Genomic DNA, 24,718 nt, shown 5'->3' on the forward strand with positions numbered 1-24,718 from the left:
CCCTGTATACCTACCATGCTGAAACATCTTTCCATGTGGCTTACAACTGCAACGTTTTTCTACCTGTGAATATCCATCATTAAAAGGATTCATGGTCTGTCTCTCTAACAGTGAGTTATTCATTGAGTTAAGCTGTCTGAATTAATGCAAGGGATAAATAGAACACCAGGTCGTGTAAGCCCTACATGAAGCTGGAGGTAAATTTTATGGCCTTGTAGTTGAAACAGAACAGTAGAAAAACTGAGTTTCACAGCCTAATTACAAGATTTCTGCATACATGTCATGGTCTTACCTCTTTGCAGGCTCCTCATCACTGACATGTGCTGGCAGCCATCTTGCTTCATGGGGTCCTTGTAACCTGCCACACCCTGTGGCTCCTCCTTTCCACTGGGAGGAGCTGGCTGCTCAGCATATATAGGACGGCAGCTGCAGCATTTCCTCGCTTGGGCCTCTTCGTCTGACATCCCTTCTGTGCTCGTGCTGCCTGCTCCTGGTTTCCGACCCGGTCTTGGACGTTCCTTCTGGTTCCTGATTCCCGGCTTCATTTCATCCGTCTCTGGCTACAGACTCCGGCTTGGCTGACCCTCTTCCCTGGCTATCGACCCTGGCACCGTAGGACGACTCTCCTGGCTGTTTCGATCATCTGTGTGGACTTTGACCTTGCTGTTCGTTTTATCTAATAAATCTTCTTATTCATTTATCTGGTTTGTACGTCTGATTCATGCTTCCATGACAATACAGTACTGATACAGACAAAATTTACTGCCCTCATTGCAAGAAAGAAGAAGAGAGCAGCACATGGCAGTCTCATAGCCTAAGTCAGGCTGGATGGTGTCATATTTCAGCACACAGATCCTGCCTGCTTATCACTGCCATGAGTTATCACAACTCTGAATGTGAACTCATAGCTACCCCAGGACAAGTTCCTGAAGAAACTGAGTTACCCAAATGCTCAGTTAAACCCACTTGGAAAGTAATGGAGAATTATGAAGCTTTAAGGACTGAATTGTCAAATAGTTTGAAATTATTTTGGGAGAAAATTGTTACTGAAGCTAATGCAGTGTCTGTTGAACGTGAACTACTGACACTAGAGGGCACCATTAAACAATTTTCTGCCTCATATGAGCTCTATCAGTGTACCAGCAACAAATTCATGAATGTCTTACAAGGTATGAACACAGAAGGTTCACTGGATGAATTAAAGAGCTTAAATGCTCTTAATCTAGAAAGACAGTTGTATCCAGCAAACCAGATTAAAGGCAGAAGCAAAGGTAAAGCTTTTACAGGACACTGCATCTCACAGATCTGTTTCCATCAGACGTTCTAAAAAGTCTTCTAGATCCCAGAGTTCAAGCTACTGAGAGAGACTTATTAATGCCCGTGCTGAAGTGGAAGCCAGCAAGGTGCTGGTGGCATATGCAGAAAAGAGAGCAGTGTTGGAAGCTCAGACAGCACATCAAAGAGCAACAATATAAATCTTAAACCAACAGTGTAAACATGATGCAGCTATGGCAAAGCTAAGGGTCCTAGAGCAAGCTATCAGTGCAGACGAAGGTGCAAGTGAGAAAGACAGCATCAACCTAAACATAGCAGATATAGAAGACCCCCTCAAACGCACTAAAGACTATGTCCTAAGCCACTGCAGTGTATACTCCATCATCTCCAATGCTCCTGACAACATAGAGTTTGCTTCACAGCTTCACGTTAAAGAGGTTCCAGCAACTTCCTGCACACAAAATCACTCCAGTGCATTTCCTACCTGCCTACCTAGCCTTCCTTCATACATCACAGAGCATCAAGCAAGTCATCAATTTTCGGTCATCGGTACAGCCTTGAATCAACGTACCATTGGAACAACTGACTTCAAGCAAGCAACTCACCTTAACGCTTCTGCTGAACCATATTTCCCTGTGTCCTTTAACAACAATGTCAAAAATAGCCCAGTCAGCACCATTCAGCCAACTACATCTTGCATAAAGGCAGGGACAACTGAGACAGCAGAGTTTGTGAGGTACATACGTCATAGAGAGCTCACAAAGACTGGTCTTACAAGTTTTGATGACCAACCTGAGAACTACAGAAGTTGGAAATGTGCTTTCAGAACTGCAATCAGTGATCTTGGCATTACAGCTGCTGAAGAACTGGATCTGCTGATCAAATGGCTTGGGCCCCGTATACACGGTCGGACAAAACCGATGAGAATGGTCCGACGGTTCACCGCTGAAGTGGCCTGATGGTCTGATATGTGTACACACCATCAGTTCAAAATCCGATCTGGTCAGAACGCGGTGACGTAAAACACACGACGTGCTGAAAAAAACAAAGTTCAATGCTTCCAAGCATGCGTCGACTTGATTCTGAGCATGCGCGGGTTTTGAACCAATGCTTTTCTGTACTAACCATCAGTTTGGTCCGATCGGGCAGCGGTCCATCGGTTCGGTTTTGAAGCATGTTTTAAAATTTTGGACCGAAGGAAAACAGATCGATGGCCTATACACACGGTCGTTTGGTCCGATGAAACTGAACTTCGGTTCATTCTCATCGGTTCGGTCCGAACGTGTGTACGGGGCCTTGGTCCTCTATCTGCTGCACATATTAAACCATTAAGATCAGTTTTCATGGACAATCCTACAGCAGGCCTCACAGTTGCATGGGATCGACTAGAGCAACATTATGGCAGTCCAAAAGCTATAAAAAATGCTTTGTTAATGCGTCTGGAAAATTTCCCAAGGATATCTGGTAAGGACAACAAGGAGTTCCAGAGACTGAGTGACCTTCTCCTTGAGCTTCAGCTAGCCAAAGCAGACCCAAAACTACCTGGACTCAGTTACCTTGACACTGCAAGAGGGGTAAACCCAATCATCTCCAAGCTCCTGTATGTAAGCTCATCCTTACACCTTGGGTACCTGTAATGGAACTATAGAGGTTTCTGGAAGAAGGGCTCATGGACTCATGGTATCTTCTCTCAAAGGTAACTTGCAATTATCCCTTCCTACACTCGTTGAGTGCAATCAGATACCTGCTAACAGGGAAGAAATCCCTACTCCAGCTGCTGCTTTCCATCACCCTCACCTGAAGGTAATAGCAAATGAGATACCGCCGCTTGACAAAGATGCTCAGATCCTTCTTCTGTTAGGAAGAGACATTCTAAGAGTTCACAAGGTACACAGACAAGCCAGTGGACCCCCAGATGCCCCATTTGCCCAGCGCATGGATCTAGGTTGGATCATCATAGGCAATATCTGTATTGGCAAAATGAAGAAACCTACCGACATTTTGTCATTCAAGACAAACGTTCTGCTAAATGGCCGAAACACCTACTTTGAGTCATGCTCACATTACTACTGGGTTAAAGAGAAGATAACCAGCCACGAATGGCAACATGGTATCTCAGGTAACACAAGCCCTTTCTCCTGCCACAATGACGACTTTGGCTCTACAGTGTTTAATGCAACCAGTGAAGATGACATGCTGGCTCCTTCAATGGAAAACAAAGAATTCATCAAGGTAATGGACAATGAGTTCTTCCAAGACGACCTCAATAATTGGGTAGCACCACTACCTTTTCATCTCCCAAGAGAGAGATTGCCCAACAACTTGCAGCAGGCCTTCAGTAGATTCTCCTCCTTAAAGCGAAACCTTAGCAGGAAACCAGAGATGCAAAAGTACTTTGTAGACTTTATGCAAAATATATTTGACAGATCATGCAGAGCCTGCACCCCCACTAAAGGAGGGAGAAGAATGCTGTTACCTTCCATCCTTTGGCGTGTATCGCCCATGCAAACCAGACCAAATCAGAGTTGTCTTTGATTCCAGAGCTCAGCATGAAGGTGTTTCCTTACGGGGCCCAACTTGAACAACAGTCTAATAGGAGTCTTGATTTGCTTCAGACAAGAGCCTGTAGCAGTAATGGCCAACATTCAACAGATGTTTCACTGCTTCATCGTCAGAGAAGACAACAGAAACTACCTCAGGTTTCTATGGCACAAAGTTAATGACATCAACAAGGAAGTTATAGATTATTGAATGAAGGTACATGTCTTCGGTAACAGTCCTTCCCCAGCAGTGGCAACTTATGGGCTAAGGAGAACAGCTCAGACTGGAGAAAAAGAATATGGATCTGATGCTCGTCAATTTGTTGAAAGAAACTTCTAAGTCGACGACGCACTCAAGTCTTTTCGGACCGCTAAAGAAGCAAGTCATCTTCTCTCCAGAACAAAAGATATGCTGTCTCTAGCAAACCTTAGACTGCACAAGATTATATCCAACAGCCAGGAACTTATGAATGCCTTTCACACTATGCCACTAGTCTGAAAAACCTTGATTTAGGTACAGATGTGCCTCCTGTACAGCGAAGTCTGGGTTTGTTGTGGAACATCAAACAAGACACATTCACCTTCCAAGTGTCAACTTGTGACAAACCCTTTACTAAGAGAGGAGCCCTGTCGGTGGTGAATAGCATCTATGACCCACTGGGTTTCCTTGCTCCAGTTACCATTCAAGGTAAGATTTTGCTAAGACAGTTATCTACTGAGAACATAGACTAGGATACTCCTTTGCCTAGTGAGATTTAACACAAGTGGGAAAGGTGGAGACATTCTTTGAAGTCACTAGAAAAACTTCAGATCTCCTGTTGCTATGTTCCAGGTTCCACTTCAACTGCTAACCGGAGAGAGGTTCATATTTTCTCTTATGCATCAGTTGAGGCTATTGCTGCAGTAGCCTATTTGAAGACCTCTGAAATGAATGGAGAATCACACTGTATTTTTGTCCTAGGCAAGGCAAAACTCACTCCCAAACCTGCTCATACCATACCAAGACTTGAACTTTGTGCATCCATGCTAGCAGTAGAAATTGCCAAAGTCATACGAAGTGAAAAATGGACACTAGAATTGATTCTTTCACGTACTATACACAGACAGTAAGGTAGTACTTGGTTACATATACAACCAAATAAAACAATTGTATGTGTACATCAGCAACAGTGTTGAAAGTATTAAGAGATTCTCTCTACCAAGTCACGTTCCCACTGAACTCAACCCATCTGACTGTGGTACCAACTTTGTTGGAGCATGTAAAGAGCTACAATTGGACAATTTCCTGGCCAACAATGGATGTACTTGGTTGTTTAATCCTCCACATTCTTCACACATGGGAGGATCCTGGGAACGAATGATTTAAGTAGCACGAAGAATTCTTGACTCCATGTTGCAGACTCACAAGTAGGGTTGTCCCGATACCACTTTTTTAGGACCGAGTACAAGTACCGATACTTTTTTTCATGTACTCGCCGATGCCGAATACCGATACTTTTTTTTAATGCCATGTGACAGTTTGACTGACTTGTCAATTAATGTAAAAATGTATTCATTCTGCACTGACAAACTGAGGTTCACTTATTCCCATCTAGGAAAGGCTAAACACCAAACAACTAGGGCATTAAAATACCACCCACAGCCCCTGACACAAACTGAATGTAACCAGATTTAGGATCCAGCTAATCCCTTTCCGATATGAGGAGTCAGTTCTCATTTGTTTCCAGTGTAAGACAAACTGTTTCTGACCTCTTTGTGATGCTAGCTTGGTGGGAAAGCGACCTGAGATATTCAAGGGCTGCTCTAGCTTGATGTCAGCAGGACAAAACCTAGAGGAATCCACAGTGTTTGTGTCATACTGTATGTTTTGTCATACAAAAGTGATAGCTCTGTAGCTAAATGGTTAACCATTTGCTGCTATGCATTGAATTATAAAATTAACTCTAAACCACAGCATAGCAGTGTGCTGTAATCTGTGCTAAACAGATGATTTATTCTGATGAATCTAACTCATTACAGGATTTATTTGCTGTTTGAAACTGAGAATTGTTCATTTGGGGCTTTTTTTTATTTGCCAAGTGTCAAGACTAGTGTCCTTCTTTTCATTTGCCAAAGTCAAAGCCAGCCATCTAACTAAAAACTATAACTTGATTATAAGTTCTTTGTTTTCTTAGGGTGTGCCAAGATAACGGCAACCACTCTGCCCACTGATGACGCCCGTCCACTAAACCCGATCCGCCTAATAAATTAGTTTGCCCACTCCGCCCACAGAGCAGAACCGAGCAGCCTATTGACGATCCGCCCGCCCACTGAATCAGTTTGTCCACTCCGCCCACAGAGCAGGACCGATCAACCTATTGACGTTCCGCCCGCCCTCCCCGCCCACTGAATCAGTTTGGCCACTCCGCCCACTGAGGTGGACCGATCCACCTGTTGATGTCGCCCGCCCTCTCCGCCCAGAGTCTGCTCACCGCCGCCGACGACCAGGTATCGGGTCAGGCATCGGGAGCATTTGTGCGAGTACAAGTACTCGCACAAATGCTCTGTATCGGTCCCGATACCGATACTAGTATCGGTATCGGGACAACCCTACTCACAAGTCTTTACCACTCACCCATGATACTTTGTCTACCTTTCTCGCTGAAGTGTCTGTCATAGTGAACGCAATACCTTTAGTGCATGTATCTTCAGATTCTGATGCTCCAGTGATCCTTACTCCCAGCTTTGCTTCTTACTCAAAAGATTGGGACTGCTTTAATATCTTCAAGTGATATTGAACCCAAGGATATCTACAGGCGTCAATGGAAACAGGTGCAGCATCTAACCAATGTGTTTTGGCATCGCTGGAGGAAGTAGTATCTTCATCACCTTCAAGGTCATAACAAATGGCAAACATCTAAGCCTAATCTTGAGGTTGGAGATCTCATCCTTCTAAAAGACAAAAGACAAGGAAGTCAGTGCTCCCAACGCTGCGCCAGCGTGGCGTGGGTTTCGAAGGCGTACGCCGGCGTAGGTGGAAGTGGGCGTGAGCCCATGCAAAACTGCCTAAGCTACTCCGGATCACTGCGTACGCCGCGAACTTAACGTACGCCCAGCCAGACACACGTCCAACGCAAAATACGCCGGCTTGTGTTCCCTGGTGCAGACCTGAGTATGTCTGTTGCTGGGTTGCACCTCCTTTATGGGGAATAACTTTAGGCCGGATGTACAACTTACGCGCATCTCACGTAGCATGCGCCGGGCACACGCAAGTTCGTGAATCGCCGTATTTCCCTCATTTGCATGTTTGAATGCCTAATCAATGGGAGCGGCACCATGCTCCCAGCCTAAATATGCGCCCACTCTACGCTGGCGTAAGCAAGATACGTTGGCGGGGTGTAGCCTGTTTTTAGGCGCATATTAGTTTGTGGGTCTGGCGCACAGATACGCTGGCGCACATTTGCACTTACGTCGGCGTAACTTGTTATACGTGGGCGTAAGTGCTTTGTGAATCTGGGCCTTAGAGACTATGTCCTGTTATGATACCAAATGCTGCTAATTAGCAGAGGACAGGATTATTAGCTTCTTGCGCATATACCTGTATTTTTTGACAGAATGAGTGGCCTATGGGTTTTCACAAAATGGACATTGGGGAACTGGAGAGTGCAGAGAAGGGCAACCAAACTGATAAGAGGCATGGCATGGAGAAGCTCAGCTATGCGGGAAGATTAATTGAACTGAACTTTGTCTCTCTTGAGAAGAGTATAAATACATAAGTTGTTCATATAGTGTATTACCGTGGAGTTATTCACTTTAAGCTCATCACAGAGGACAAGGGGCACTCTTTATGTCTTGAGAAAGAGATTCAATCTCCAAATACAGAAAGTTTTTTTTACTGTAAAGGCCTATTTTACACTAGCGGACCCTTCGGGTATGCCTGAAAAACGGCAGACCCGATTGTTTACTGTCTAAAAACAGACAGCAGGCGATCTGTTTCCCATCCGTCTGCTAGATCGGATCGGCTGGCAGTCAGGTGTAAAGGAGAAGGTGGTCCATTTACATCCGACTGTCCATTTAGGAGAGTGAGCTGTGTCAGTGGACAGATTCCCCACTGAGCAGGTGGACTCCAAAAGAGCCTTCCAGTGTGGAAGGGGCCTAATAGCTGTGAAAATGTGGAATAGACTCCCACATGAGCTGATTCTGACCAGCTCACTAGATAGTTTTAAAAAAAATGCCTAGATGGTTTCCTAAATGTACATAATATAACTGGATACTAATATGTATAGGTAAAGTTGATCCAGGGAATATCTGTTTACCTCATTGGGGGGGGGGGGGGTTCTTTGTCTGAGCCTGAGGTAAGGACACTCTTTTTTAGGCTATAACCAGACCCACATACTCCAACCTCCTTACTGGTTGTAAGGCTGTTTTCTCTAGGTTGAGAATCCAACCTAGGTGTTCCAGATACTCGACCGTACTGGCGACATTCTGGTTTAACCGTTCTATGGAATGATCTATCAGCAACAGGTCATCTAGATATGCCATACGCTATGCCCCTGGCCCCTAATCTTGCCATAAGCAGGGCCACAAACTGAAAGTGGCCCTATTCTACTGCGATCCGCAGGAACCTCTGGTAAGAGGAGAAAATAGGCACGTGTAGATATGCATCCTTGATGTCTATTGACGCTAGAAATTCTCCTCCCCGCAGGGTGGATACTACTGCCCGGATTGATTCCATGCGAAAAGAGCGGACCTTTAAGAACCGATTCAGATCTCAGGGACGGCGATGGTTGTACTAACCATCGTACAGAAGTCCGCGCGTAAACACTACGTGGGGCGTGTCCGCGTCGTCGCCGCGACGATGACGCGGCGATGACGCGGCGACGTGGGCGGGCCTGCCATTTAAAGGCTTTCACGCATGCGTCGAAGTCATTCGACGCATGCGAGGGACGGCGGGCGCTCGGACATGTACGGTAGGTCTGTACTGACGACCGTACATGTCCTAGCGGGCAGGATTCCAGCGGACAGTTTTAAAACACGTCCAGGAATATTTGCCCGCTGGGAAAAGGCCCGGCGGGCAAATGTTTGCTGGAATTCGGCCCGCTCGCGCCTACACACGACCGAACATGTATGCTGAAACTGGCCCGCGGACCAGTTTCAGCATACATGTTTGGTCGTGTGTACGGGGCCTTAGTGAATTTTTCCTCCATGGGATAGAGAAGCGAAAATCTCTTAGGAGGAATAAAAAGCCTATCTGGGTGATCCCAGTCTGCATATATAAGTAGCTCCAGAAATGGGTGCATAAAAGAAAGAGAACCCTGAGGGGGCTTTAAAGAACCCAAAGCTGAAAAGGGGACTTTGGCCGCCTCTGTTTGCGAAAACTTGTATCCCAAATGGACTGACTCCGTAAGGGCTTGAACTAGCAATATTTGAGATTGCAAGACTGAGGAGTGTTCTTCTGAGGCTTAACCCCCAAAGGAGGAGCCTTCTTCCCTCTCTACCTGGTCCCCCAAGAGTGACTAAACATCCTCTATCCATTCCTGCTCCCCTGAGGGACCTGGGGCAGGAGAGGAGGACCTATCGCGCTTCCTTCCAGCCTGGGAGGAGGACGCAAACATACCAGCTAACTTCCACTCCAAGCCAGCTAATGCTGCAGCCAAATCGTCCTTAGTGACGTATGCAGAGGCTGGAGTGTTGGAAGTAGCTACAATGCCTGACGCAGACAATGCCTCAGCTTGGTCAGCCACTTCAGGTCTTTCAGGGGAGGATGATACTGTGGAGGCTAGACTAGGATCCTCAGACCCTGACCGCGGCGCCCTTGTGCTCCTTCTTACTGTTTTTACAGTCCTTCTTCGGGAATACATAGTCCTAAGCACAAAGCAGAGGTACTAACATAAAATGCATCTGCTGCTTAGCTTTAGTCAAGCACTGTCTTATATGCTGCTATCAGTGCCCAGGCTGATACCAAGTAGATGTGCCTTGATAATGCCTGTATTCAATACCCATATACTGCTAACGTGCCCAGATATGCTGCTGTGTATCTCCTTCAGTCAGACTCACTACAGTGAGTGTTTTAAAGGCATCCGTCTCGCGCGTGCGCCGTATATATTGTGTGCGTCACGCTAAGCCATGCCCCCCATAACGTAGCACGCCTCTCCCTCTCTATCCCTTTTTTTTTTAAAAAAAAACCTTTCCAGCACGCGCGCAGCAATCCTCATGATGGGATCCTCCAGTTCAGCAGCTGGGAGTAGATAAAGGTAACCAAGAATGGGAGGAAAGCAGAGCATTTGTTTCCGTCCTGACTCCAAGAAACAGCAGCATTAAGTAGACATGAACCTTGGTGAATATTAAGCATGTGGAGAACTAGAAGATATCAATGCCTGTGTTTTAAATATGGAAAATAAATAATATGATCTGGATTTCCTTTTCAAGAATGGCAAATTTCATTCAATGTTCTTTGAGCAGGTAAATACGTAGGAACATTCGGATAATAAATATGTTTTCTAAATATGACAAAATATTCAAAAAGGATAATTGATGAAAAGATGCATATGATCATATTGATTATTCAGTTTATTAACCACTTAAGGACCGCTGCATGACGATAAACGTCGACAGAATGACACGGCTGGGCACAAGGGCGTACATGTACGTCCCCTTTAAGAACCCAGCCGTGGGTCGCGAACGCGCAGCCAGCGGCGCGCTTACGACCTGGTCCGAAGCTCCGTGACCAGACCCGATCGCCACCGGTGTCCCGTGATCGGGTCACAGGAGCTTAAGAACGGGGATAGGTGAGTGTAAACTGTGGCTTGTCACTGATCATCTGTTCCCTGTCATAGGGAACGACGATCAGTGACATCACATGTCCAGCCACACCCCCCTACAGTAAGAAACACACAATAGGACACACTTTAGCGCCCCTAGTGGTTAACCCCTTCACTGCCATTGTCATTTTCACAGTAATAAGTGCGGTTTTTATTTTTTGCGCTATAAACAAAAATAGAGCGACAATTTTAATAAAAATGCAATATTTTTAACTTTTTTCTATAATAAATATCCCCCAAAAATATATAAAAAAACGTTTTTTTCCTCAGTTTAGGCCGATATGTATTCTTCTACATATTTTTGGTAAAAAAATCGCAATAAGCAATTATTGATTGGTTTGCGCAAAAGTTATAGCGTTTACAAAATAGGGGATAGTTTTATGGCATTTTTATTAATAATTTTATTTACTAGTAATGCCGGTGATCAGCGTTTTTTTTCATGAGTGCGACATGAGTGGCGGACACATCGGACACTTTTGACACTTTTTTGTAATCAGTAATCAGTGCATTTTTATAGCACTTTTCGCTGTGAAAATGACACTGGTCCCAAAAAAGTGTCAAAAGTGTCTGATGTGTCCACCATAATGTCGCACTCACGAAAAAAAACGCTGATCACCGGCATTACTAGTAAAAAAAATTATTAATAAAAATGCCATAAAACTATCCCCTATTTTGTAAACGCTATAACTTTTGCGCAAACCAATCAATAATTGCTTATTGCGATTTTTTTACCAAAAATATGTAGAAGAATACATTTCGGCCTAAACTGAGGAAAAAAATGTTTTTTTATATATTTTTGGGGGATATTTATTATAGAAAAAAGTAAAAAATATTGCATTTTTATTAAAATTGCCGCTCTATTTTTGTTTATAGCGCAAAAAATAAAAACCGCAGAGGTGATCAAATACCACCAAAAGAAAGCTCTATTTGTGGGGAAAAAAGGATGCCAATTTTGTTTGGGAGCCACGTTGCACGACTGCGCAATTGTCAGTTGAAGCAACGCAGTGCCGAATCGCAAAAAGGGGCCTGGTCCTTGCATAATGGTCCGGGTCTTAAGCTGTTAATGTATGATATTAATATAATTCTATATATATTCTACATATGGCTTTCTATATTCTACAATACGATGTTCTATATTTATAAGACTTAATATTATGCCTACATTAGTTATGCAAAAAAAAAATCTATGGAAAAAAAAGACTTAACATATAGGTAGTTTTATATTTACAAAAAAAGATATGACCAACTTACAGTATTTCCTCTTGTGTGATGTGTGGAAGATTCTGGTCGTAAAGGAGGGTCTGGCGGATTTTTTGAAGGATTTCCTGAAATTGACCGGCCTGAAATATTACAAATGTATATATTAGAAAAAAGAGGGCAAACTATATTCAGCTTTATTCAGCTGTATATCTAAAAACATCGCATACAATATTTCTGCAAATCTTTTATGCATACAAAATCTTGTACACATTTCTTTCAGTTTACATACCCAGTTCACCTATCTAAAATAAGAAAGAAAGTTAGCCAAATGCTTAAAGCGAAACTAAACTCTATCCAAGCACCACAAGCCGAAAATGCTATTAAATTTATTTTTAATAATCAAAGCAAACTCACCCATCCATCCATGTCTACATGTTTTATTTTATTGAGAAATCACTTTGAAATACACCCTAGAATTTCTATCTGCGGCCATCTTGAGTAAGGGCAAGTAATTTTCTGTGTTGAAATTAATCACAGAGATCGATCTGTCAGTTTCTAAGGCCTCGTACACACGAGGGGACAGTCCGATGAAAACGGTCGCCGGACCGTTTTCATCGGACATGTCCGCTCGGAGATTTCGGTCTGATGGTTGTACACACCATCAAACCGAAATCCGCGCGGACAGACAGCGCGGTGACGTGGCCGCGCCGTCGCCGCGGCGACGTGCGCGACCCTGGAAGGTCAATGCTTCCACGCATGCGTCAAATCACTTCGACGCATGCGAGGGCTTTCAGCTGAGCGGACATGTCCGGTAAGTCGTACAGACATGCTAAGAAACATTTTTCCGCTGGAAACCTGTGCGATCCGCCGGATATTGTCCGGTCGGACGTACAGATGACCGAACATGTCCGCTGAAACTGGTCTGCGGACCAGTTTCAGCAGACATGTTCGGTCGTGTGTACGAGGCCTCATAGATCATTAGTAAAAAGCAGCACACTTTACACACATTACATATAGTTAGGCACATATTTAACCCCTTGATCGCTCTAGATGTTAACCCCCTTTTCAGCCAGTGTCATTAGTACAGTGGCAATGTATATTTTAAGTACTGATCAGTGTATTAGAGGCACCAGTGATGTCAGTGGAAGTTGGTGGGTTTCCCCCAGCGTCAGTTAGTGTCAGATTGTCTGCTGCAATATCGCAGTCCCATTATAAGTTGTTGATCGTCGGCATCAACAGTATAAAAAATAAAAAATTACAATATATATACACCATAGTTTTGTAGGCACTATAACTTTCATGAAAACCTAGCAATATAAACTTATTGCGATTTTGTTTTTGTAGCAGAATACATTTTGGTCAAAATTATGAAGAAATTTGATTTATAAAATGTTTTTATTGGATAAGTTTTATAGCAGAAAGTAAAAAATATACATATATTTATTTATTTTTTCTGTCTTTTTCCATTTATATCACAAAAAACCCAACAGGGTGATCCCATACCACCAAAAGAAAGCTCTATTTGTTAAGAAAAAAATTATAAAAATTGGGTACAGTGTTGCATGACCACGCAATCGCCATTTAAATTAGCACAATGCTGAATATCAAAAAATTGCCCCGTCATGAAGGGAGTAAAATCTGTAAAAAGTGAATATTAGTTAATCGGTTCCCGGCCGCTTAACGTCTTTTTACGGCGGCAGAATGTTACCCCTGCACGAAACCCGGTAAGGGTACAGGGTTAACTTTAGGGATAAGCTCGATGTTTGAGTCGAACATAAGTTCAACTCAAACATTGAGTGTTTGCTGAATAGCGAACAATTTGGGGTGTTCGCAGCAAATTCAAAAAGCCACGGAACACCCTTTAAAAGTCTATGGGAGAAATCAAAAGTGCTCATTTTAAAGGTTAATATGCAAGTTATTGTCATAAAAAGTGTTTGGGGACCTGGGTCCTGCCCCAGGGGATATCAATGCAAAAAAAAGTTTTAAAAACTGCAGTTTTTTCGGGAGCAGTGATTTTAATAATGCTTAAAGTGAAACAATAAAAGTGAAATATTCCTTTAAATTTCGTACCTGTGGGGTGTCTATAGTATGTGTTTTAGGGATCGGATGGGAGACTGATTTGATGAGGTCGGCCTCTCTTATATCTCCTGTCCTGGCTCTGCTGAAGGTGAAACAGAGGAAGCCGAAGGACAAGAGGGACACGAGTGCCTGGAGCCGGGGGTCCCTAGGGAACAGCTTGGCAGGGTTCAGCGGCCTGGAACAGACTGTAATGAGCTTAGCAGGAACAGGTAACAGCCAGGCAGGTAACTGAGGGTTAACAGCAACCAGGAACGTAGACAGGAGCGAGGTCTCAGGGATAGCCAGGTTCGTCAGCAAGCGGGCAGAGAGGTACCAAATCATAGACAGAGCCAGAGTCAGGAACAGAGCCGGGTCAGGGATGGACATAAGTACAGGAACAGGACACAGAGCCAAGGTCAAGAGCAAGCTGGGTCAAATACTAGGATAACACACAGGATCAGAGCAAGGTTCAGGAACACAGCTGAAGATCAGTCAGCAAGGCATAAGAGCCCAGACTCCCTTTAAATAGGCGCCAAACTGAATTAGGCTCGTATGTGTGCGCGCGTGCCCGTATCTCTGCGCATGCGTGCCCGCAATTGCGAGCTCTGGCGCGCATGTGCGAGCCTGTGAGCCATTCTATGGCAAAGGCTATGCGCTTGTGCACGTCTATGTGCAAAGCGTCTTACAGGAGTTCCCTGACAGTATGCCTGTAAAGTAGCGCATTTTCCCAGTGTTTAGAACTTTTCCTGCACAAAATGACATTTAAAAAAAAGTCATTTAAAACTACTTGGGGCTATAATGAATTGTTGGGTCCCGGCAATACAGATAAAAGTCATTAAAAACGGGAAAAGAGGGGGGACGAGAGCACCCCCCCCTCCTGAACCATACCAGGCCACATGCCCTCAACATGGGGACAAGGGTCTCATCCCCACAACCCTTGCCCAGTGGTGGTGGGAGCCTGCGGGCAGGGGGCTTATCGGAATCTGTAAGTCCTCTTTAACAAAGGGGACCCCCAGATCCTGCCCCCCCATGTGAATTGGTAACAGGGTACAATGTACCCCCTACCATTTCACAAAGAAAAAGTTTTAAAAATGTTAAAAACCACAGTAGACAGCTTGGGACAAGTCCTTTATTAAAAAGAAAAATTCCAGCGATGTAAATCCATTCTCGAGTGAGGATACGGAGAAAAAAAATAAAGAAGCCGACTCGATCCTGCCTCCATGGGAGGCACCCATCGTATGACGCTCTTCCACCGTGACAGCTCTTTTCCTGCGGCCTGCCAGGTTGCGTGCCAGATCTGAAGGGCCTGGTATGGAATTTGGGGGGACCCCCATGCATTTTGTTTTTAATTTTACTTTGAGGTTTCCCTTAATATTCATACCAGACCCAAAGGGCCTGGTAATGGACTGGCGGGGACCCATGCCGTTTTTTTCAATGACTTTTATCTGTATTGCCGGGACCCGACAATTCATTATAGCCGCAAGTAGTTTTAAATTACTTTTTTTCCCTTTTAGAAATGTAATTTTTGTGCAGGAAAAGTTCTAAACACTGGGAAAATGCGCATCTTTACAGGCATACTATAGACACCCCCCAGGTACGAAATTTAAAGGAATATTTCCCTTTTTTACTGTTTCACTTTAAGCATTATTAAAATCACTGCTCCCGAAAAAACGTAAGTTTTTAAAACTTTTTTTTGCATTGATACATGTCCCCTGCGGCATGAGCCGGGTCCCCAAACACTTTTTATGACAATAACTTGCACATTAACCTTTAAAATTAGCACTTTTGATTTTGATTTTTCATGTCCCATAGACTTTAACGGTGTTCGAACAAATTTTTTGCCTGTTCTGCTGCGAACCGAACCGTGGGGTATTCGGCTCATCCCTAATTACGTTTAAGAGTCGGCAGCGCGGGGAACCTGATGCGTGTGGCTGGCAGTCGTGATCGTGTGCACGAGAGCAAGCACAGTCAGGGGAGAGGAGACAAGTCTAATCCCGTAGCCAGTCCTATCCCCCTACAGTTAGAACACGCTGAGGGAACACACACTTAATCCCTTGATAGCCCTATAGTGTTAACCCCTTCGCTGCCAGTGGCATTTATACAGTAATCAGTGCATATTTATAGCACTGATCGCTGTATAAATGTCAATGGTCCCAAAAATGTGTCAAAGGTGTCCCATCTGTCCATTGCAATACCGCTAAAAATCGCAGATCACCGCCATTACTAGTAAAAAAATAAATTACATAAATTGGGGGGGGGGGGCGCAAAGCCGTCTAGGTAAGACATGTTTACCTAGAGCTCCGCACTGACCGGGACAGGACAGCATGATGTAACGACCCATGCCGGGTAAAAATGATCTGCACAATGTCTACATTATACCTGAAGTACAGGAGCATATTTTGAGGGCATGTATACCGCATGAAAATCTAAACTTAAAGCAGAAAAGCCACAGGTATCACTGACAAAAGCTAAAATGACGGCAGCACAGCCTCCCCTCACCTCACAGCTGGGCACACAGAAGCAGCACAAACTGCAACACTCTGACTTGCTTACCCAGTTTGATACCTCAGATGCCATTACTTACCATTATGCCATTACTTATTCGTGAGGTAGGCAGACGCATATCTATTTTGGAGCAGAGGGTGGATGAAATTGACATTACTACATCAACACATACTGAAGAATTGGAAACCCTTAAAGATTTTTTTCTGCAAAACCGACTGGAAGATTTTGAAAATAGGTCTAGACGATCGAATTTATGAATACGTGATATTCCTGAAGAAATTGAAGACTTACAGTCAACCATAACAGCACTTTTCCAAGAACTAGCTCCATCTATCCCAAATGAACGTCTAGAAATGGACAGAATCCACAGGGCCCTAACCTCACGTAAAGAAGAGGGCCCACCTAGAGATATACTGAAGATGCACCATTTTTGCACTAAAGAACAATTAATGGAAGCAGCAAGAAATAAAGAATCCCTGATTTTTCAAGGACACAAATATCAATTCCCGCTAATTAAACGCAAAGTGATGAAACTGCACTTGCATGTTCTCAAATACCATATCGATGGAGATTCCCCTTCTCCCTGCACTTCTCTTATAAGGAAACTTACTACACATGTAAATCGACAAATGAACTTCTTGTCATCATTAGAGAACTCCGCCTGTCAGCAACCACAACTACAATAGATGGGCCTAAACATGGAAAGAATTCTTCATCTGCACAACAACCTTAAAAACCAGCTAATACTCGGATGGTTCAGGTCCCGCCTGGCCCGCACAAAATAGATTGTTTTACTTTTCCTCCACCTGAAGAAGATATTACAGACTGATGCTTTCTAATAGGGGTGATACTTTTGTTTCAATCTCCTTAAGATGTTTGCCATAATTGTTGGATTGCATATGGTAACATATCTGATGTCCTGGAGATGATATTGAGTGGAGTTTATGCACTCAAATCATTTCTATGACAGACTTTATTTTTTATTTAAATATTTCATTTGTCTATTATTTAAAAAAAAAAATATGTTGTTTGTGGGGTTTTTTTTAATTAGATTTTTATTACTTGATATATTTAATTCAAAGTTTCTTAAATTATAAGGGCTCCTTCAAGCAGTTTGTTTAATGGGGCCTATTATTATTATTATAGATATTTGCACTCTTACTAGATATAACATATAAGAATAGCTTTAGAGCCGGTTCACACAGGGGCGACCTGTCAGGCGACTCAGCCGCCTGACAAGTTGCGGTGCGCTATATTCAATGGAACCGTTCTAATAGGAGCGACGCAAGTCGCTCTGACTTAGAAAACGGTTCCTGTACGACTTTGGAGGCGACTCGGGGTGACTTGCATTGACTTCAATACAATACAATTCCATAGTCTAGGTCCTTGGACTGCAAATCTTCATTCTCCTTTGGACTTGTATCTGGCGTTGGGTATCTGGAGTAGATTTTGGTTGGTGGATCGCAGAACGCGATTGGGGTTGTGAGCTTTTAGTTTTTCGCATATATATTGGGGGGCACTTCCTTGAACACACTTATGCGTTAGAGTTCCTATAGTTTGTAGACGCTATAACTTTTTGTGCAAACCGATCAATATACGCTTATTGCGATTTTTTTTACCAAAAATATGTAGAAGAATACATATCAGCTTAAACTTCTGAAGAAATTATTATTATCTTTTTTAAATTGGGGATATTTATTATGGCAAAAAGTAAAAAATATTGTTGTTTTTTTTTTTAAATGGTCGCTCTTTTTTTGTTTATAGCGCAAAATATAAAAACCGCAGTGGTGATCAAATACCACCAAAAAAAGCTCTCTTTGTGGGTAAAAAAGGACGCAAATTTAGTTTGGGTACATGGTCGCAAGAATGTGCAATTTTCAGTTAAAGTGCTAAATTGTAAAAAGTGCTGTGGTCAGGAAGGAGGTAAAATCTTCCGGGGCTGAAGTGGTTAAGGCAAGCAAACAACACAGGGAATACAATTACACTAATACCTAGGTAAAATAATGAAAACATTTGAAATTGTGCAATGCTTTTAAGCACTGCAGGCTGACTATAAGCTTACTGTGAAACCAAACTGGTTATGCACACTGGTTGGCAAGATTCATTTATCTTCAAACTGGGAGAAAAAAAACAGATGGCAGACATTCTCCCTTTTCCTAGAAGAGAATCTGAAACTTAGTTTGGTATATGCTACCAATCCTTGTGAGTTTCAGAAAATGTTACAGTAATGCTTTGTATGACTCAGACAAGTGCGAGTCTAAAATAACACATTCTTAAATGAAATATGCAGTGGATATAGGAAAAAAATCAATAAAAAAAATGAAATGTTGTTGCTTTGCAGCCTGAAATGAAGACATGGTTTGTTTTGTCCAGCTGTATACAACATATAACATACAGGGGAAAGATATAACACCAACATGTATGAAAAAAGAAAATTTCAAAAACAAAATCACCCCCCCTCGTAAAAATGACTTGTAAACAATCAGGTGTAGCAAATCACCTTCTCAATGGCACACAAAGCCATCTGACTTTCGAATGTGATCAGCTGTGGTCAGGGCCAGATTTCCCACAAGGCCACCGAGGCCAGGCCCTCGGGGGGGCAGTGGGTGAAGGGTCGGCGACTTCTCGGCTTTCGCGGCCGCCCCCCACACTAACATAGCCCCTGGCAGGCAGCGGCACTTGCTACTTAGCCTAGGTTGTGTGGAGGCGGCCGTGAGCGTCAGGCACGCGCGCGGAGGCGCGCAATGACTTTCTGGCAAGGAGGGGAAAAAAAGTAACTGGCAGGGGCAGAGCCTAATGTTCTCTGTGACGTGACTCATGACGTAAGGAGAAGAGACCCTCTTTGAGCGGTCGGCATCTCCCCCAGGCCAGGAGCGGGGGGGTCTGAGACTGGGACGTCACCACCAGAAAAAGAAGAAGCAGCCAGCAGGGATTACACACTAGCAGGTATGATTGATGATCATGTTTGATCATCATGTTGCGCATGTGTGTGTGCCACTGTGCCAGGCCCAAGCAGAAGCAAGCAGCCAGTTAAATGTTATAGTGCTAAATATGGATTATATATGCACAAATCACTTTATTACACTTTATTTATGATATCTATGGCTGCTAGTGCTATGCATATTTATATAATCCATATTAAGCACTATATTTGATTGGCTGCTTCTGCTTGGCACAATCGCACATGATGATGACTTTAAGTCGTCATCATCATATGTGATTGTGCGTGTGTGCCAGGCCCAAGCAGAAGCAAGCAGCCAGTTAAATATTATAGTGCTAAATATGGATTATATAAATATGCATAGCAGCCATAGATGTCATAAATAAAGTGTAATATAGTGATTTATGCAACAGGCTCATTAAAGGGGTTGTAAAGGCAATTTTTTTTTTTAAAATAACAAACATGTCATACTTACCTCCACTGTGCAGCTTGTTTTGCACAGAGTGGCCCCGAAACCTGGTCTTCTGGGGTCCCTCGGCAGCTGTCTCCGCTCCTCCTCGCAAGAACTAACCCCCTTTAATGCAAGCTCTCTCGCATATGGGTTAGTTAGCTCCCGTGATACAGTCGGCGGCTATAGCAGGTCACTGTATCACTTGGCCCCTGTGTGTGTGTGGGGGGGCGGCATTGAAGGACCCGGCCTTGGGGCGGCAAAGGGAGTAAATCCGGGGCCTGGCTGTGGTCATTATGATCAGCTCAGTATTAAAAGAGCTTTCCTGGAGCATTTTAGCCCCTGGTAGTGCAACTGAAGCAACTATGGGTGGCAAGGCACAGTCAAAAGATCTCCGGGAAAACTTTGTGGACAGGCACAAGTCAGGAGATGGATACAAAAAAAGGATTCAAGCCTCTGCGGTTTGCAGTACCGAATTTAGCCAGAGGTGTGGGGGCGCCGGTGACACTCGGAGCTGTTTGGAGCTGTTTGGAAACACTTGGAAATACTTGGTTCCTGAGTGTTTGCGAGCCTTTCCGAGGGTGTTTATGAGTCTATCTGGCACCCCCCTCATCTCTGGCCATATGCGGTATTGCATGCCATAGAAGTCATTGTGGAACTATTTAAAAAAAAAATAGTTTGAATTGACTTCTATGGGAAAACCCACTTTGATATGCAAGTGCTTTGGATTACAAGCATTCTCCTGGAACGGATTATGCTCGTAATCCAAGGTTCCACTGTATTGAAAAAAGAGGTTTGTAAAGGATACATTATAAAGGGTGAGGTACTTTATGAACAAAACAACATTCCTGTCATTCTCTAAAAATGACATGGAATATCTAAATAAAATACCATACACTCATTGCAGAGTATATTCATCATTCAGCTTCCTATAACACAGGAATACAATACATCTTAGAATGTGGTCCCATTGCACAATGGAGAAACCTCTTATGCCACGTACACACGATCGGTTCATCCGATGAAAACGGACCGATGGATTTTTTCATTAGATATCCGATGAAGCTGACTTTCATCAGTCTTGCCAACACACCATCAGTTAAAAATCAGTTTGTGTCAGAACGCGGTGACGTAAAACACTACGACGTGCTGAGAAAAATTAAGTTTAATGCTTCTGAGCATGCGTTGACTTGATTCTGAGCATGCGTGGATTTTTAACCGATGGACTTGCCCACAGACGATCGTTTTTTTCTATCGTTTTTTTAACCATCAGATAATTTTAAAACAGGTTCTAAGTTTTTTCACCGATGGGAAAAAAAACTATGGGGCCCACACACGATCGGTTTGTCTGATGGAAACGGTCCGATTGACCATTTTCATCAGACAAACCGATCGTGTGTACGCGGCATTAGAAGCAAAGAATGCCACTAAAAAAAAAGTTATTTTCCCTATGGGGTGTACCCATACAGAACAAAGTGAAATAAGTAAAATCGTTTTCCCCTAAACTTTATAGTAAAGGATAAGCACAATTATTAAGTACTATTTAAATAACTAAGACCACAAAACAGAGAGGGCCGGATTCAGGTAGATCCACGCATTTTTACGGCGGTGCAGCATATCGTATTTACGCTACGCCGCCGTAAGAGAGAGAGGCAAGTGCTGTATTCACAAAGCACTTGCCTCCTAAGTTACGGAGGCGTAGCGTAAATGGGGCCGGCGTAAGCGCGCCTAATTCAAATGAGGATGAGGGGGTGTGTTTTATGTTAATTATTGGTGACCCGACGTGATTGACGTTTTTCCCGAACGGCGCATGCGCCGTCCGTGGAATTTCCCAGTGTGCATTGCTCCAAAGTACGCCGCAAAGACGTCATTGGTTTCGACGTGAACGTAAATTACGTCCAGCCCCATTCACGGACGAGTTACGCAAACAAAGTAAAATGTTCAAATTTCGACGCGGGAACGACGGCCATACTTAACATTGGCTACGCCACCTAGAGGGCAGCTTTATCTTTACGCGGCGTATCTCTTACGGAAACGGCGTATCTTTACTGCGACGGGCAAGCGTACGTTCGTGAATCGGCGTATCTAGTAATTTACATATTCTACGCCGAAATCAACGGAAGCGCCACCTAGCGGCCAGCGGAAAAATTGCACACTAAGATAAGACAGCGCAGGCCGTCGTATCTTAGCTAGGTTTAAGTGTATCTCAGTTTGAGCATACACTTAAACTTACAACGGGCTTAGATTCCGAGTTACGTCGGCGTATCTACTGATACGCCAGCGTAACTCTTTATGAATCCGGCCCAGAATTCTTATTACATGACAAAATAAAATAAATCAGCACATTTAAAATATTCTGTATAATATTCCAGATAAAACTCAGCAAGATGAAATATTGTCTTATTATGTATGCATGGCTTGGCAAAAATTAGTACTATATCTAGAGTTCATTTACCAAACAAATATTTATGTTTTGTTTTATAGGCTTGACTCATAAAAACAGCTTGGGGCAGATCCACAGACATCTGCGCCGGGCGCAGCGTATCTAAGATACGCTACGCCGCCGTAACTTATCTTTTTTAAATGGGATCCACAACGAATCCGCGCCATAAGTTACAGCGGCGTAGTGTATCTATCGCGGCGTAAGGACGCGGAATTCAAATGGATCTAATGGGGGCGTGTTTTATGTTAATACGTCGTGACCCGACGTAAACAACGTTTTTTTGGAACTGCGCATACCCGTCCCTGGGGTATCCCAGTGCGCATGCTCGAAATTAAACCGGAACCCGCCAATGCTTACGACGGTGACGTCATTCTATGCAAATTCCTATTCGCGAACGACTTACGCAAACAACGTAAAAAATTTAAAATTGTACGCAGGAAGGACGGCCATACATCGAGTACGCCTCAGTATAGCAGCTTTAACTAAACGCCGGAAAAAGCCGAACGCAAACAACGGAAAAAAATGCGCCGGGCCGACGTATGTTCGTGGATCGCCGTAAATAGCTAATTTGCATACTCGACGCTGATTTCGACGGAAACGCCACCTAGCGGCCACCGAAAAATTGCATCTAAGATCCGACGGCGTACGAAGACGTACGCCTGTCGGATCTAGCTGAGATGCCGTCGTATCTTGTTTTGAGGATTCAAAACAAAGATACGACGCGGGAATTTTGAAATTACACCGGCGTATCAATAAATACGCCGGCGTAATTTCTTTGTGGATCTACCCCCTTGGCACTAGGAATGAGCCGAACAGCCCTCGGTTGGGTTTGCAGCAGAACATGTGAACAGGCAAAAAATTTGTTCGAACTCGCGAACATGGGACATGAATGTGAAAAATCTAAAATGCTAATTTTAAAGGTTAATATGCAAGTTTTTGTCATAAAAAGTATTTGGGGACCTGGGTCCTGCCCCAGGGGACATGTATCAATACAAAAAAAGTTTTAAAAACTGCAGTTTTTTTGGGAGCAGTGATTTTAATAACTCTTAAAGTGAAACAATAAAAGTGAAATATTCCTTTAAATTTCGTACCTGGGGGTGTCTATCGCGTGCCTGTAAAGTGGCGCATTTTTTCCCGCGTTTAGAACAGTCCCTGCACAAAATGACATTTCTAAATAAAAAAAGGTAATTTAAAACTACTCGCGGCTATAATAAATTGTCGAATTCTGGCAATACAGAATAAAAGTAATTGAAAAAAAATTCATGGGTTCCCCCCAGTCCATTACCAGGCCCTTTGGGTCTGGTATGAATATTAAGGGAAACCCAGAACCAAAATTTTAAAAAAAATTACGTGGGGGTCCCCCCAAATTTCATTCCAGTCCCTTCAGGTCTGGTATGGATATTAAGGGGAAACCTGTGCCAATTTTTTTGTTTAAATGGCGTAGAGGTCAACCTCAAAATCCATACCAGACCCTTATTCGAGCACCCAACCTGGCAGCCCACAGGAAAAGAGGGGGGACGAGAGGGCGCCCCCCCCCCTCCTGAACTGTACCAGGCCACATACCCTCAACATGGGGAGGATGCTTTGGGGGGCAAGGGCCTCTTCCCCACAACCCTTGCCCGGTGGTTGTGGGGGTCTGCGGGAGGGGGGCTTATCAGAATCTGGAAGCCCTCTTTAACAAAGGGGGCCCCCAGATTCCGCCCCCCCATGTGAATTGGTAACAGGTACATTGTACCCCTACCATTTGACAAAAAAAGTGTCAAAAAAAAAAAAAAAAAAAAAACATAGTAGACAGCTTGGACAAGACCTTTATTAAAAAAAAAAATTCCAGTGATGTATTCCATTCTCGAGTGGAGGATACGTAGAAAAAAAATCCATGGGAGGTGCCTGCCGAATGACGCTACACCCGCCGTAACAGCTCTTAAATAGCTGAGGGCGGGGCCACCTGTCAAATGTGTGGTTGACCCCTCCCCTCTGACGCAACAGGGAAATGACGCAGGGTTACCCAGTGACATGTACGGGTGACCCCGCCCCCTCTGACTCCCCTTTAACAAAAAGATACAAAAAAGCATTCTAAAAATGTTTTAATTAAAAATAAAAAAACAACTAAAATAATTTGACGCGGGGGGGGGGGGTTGCGGGTGTGAAGCGCCAACTCCCTGAAATTCGTTTTTGAAGGTTGGGATGTCTGCTGTAGCCAAAGGTTATGTTGGTGTCTTGCACATCTTTTCATTCAGACTTGGTTCAGATGTTTCCAATTACGCACCAGTGGCTGGCAAAAGAACCTCCCACCCCCCAGTGACTTGTCAACTGCCACATAAATGCTAGTAGTATTTTGTTTTTGGACCTTATGACTGTAGCATGTCTTAAACAGGACTAGTAAATTTAGCTTTGCTGTGTTGTAGTTAACCTGGCTGATTTATAGTCCATGGGCTGGTCCATGGGCTGGATTCAGATAGGAGATATGACGGCGTATCTCCTGATACGCCGTCGTATCTCTGAGTGTGA

General features: G+C 43.7%; 1 protein-coding gene across 2 annotated transcripts in view; it reads right to left on the reverse strand.

The window, feature by feature from the left end:
• LCP2 (lymphocyte cytosolic protein 2) overlaps positions 1-24,718 on the reverse strand; it is a 300,267-nt gene that overhangs the window by 173,028 nt on the left and 102,521 nt on the right. For both annotated transcript variants that reach the window (XM_040344695.1, XM_040344694.1), the window contains exon 8: positions 11,867-11,955. In XM_040344695.1, the coding sequence (XP_040200629.1) occupies positions 11,867-11,955 (89 nt within the window). The remainder of the gene's footprint in view (positions 1-11,866; positions 11,956-24,718) is intronic.

This window comes from Rana temporaria, chromosome 3, assembly GCF_905171775.1.
Source record: "Rana temporaria chromosome 3, aRanTem1.1, whole genome shotgun sequence".
NCBI classification, from domain to species: Eukaryota; Metazoa; Chordata; class Amphibia; order Anura; family Ranidae; genus Rana; species Rana temporaria.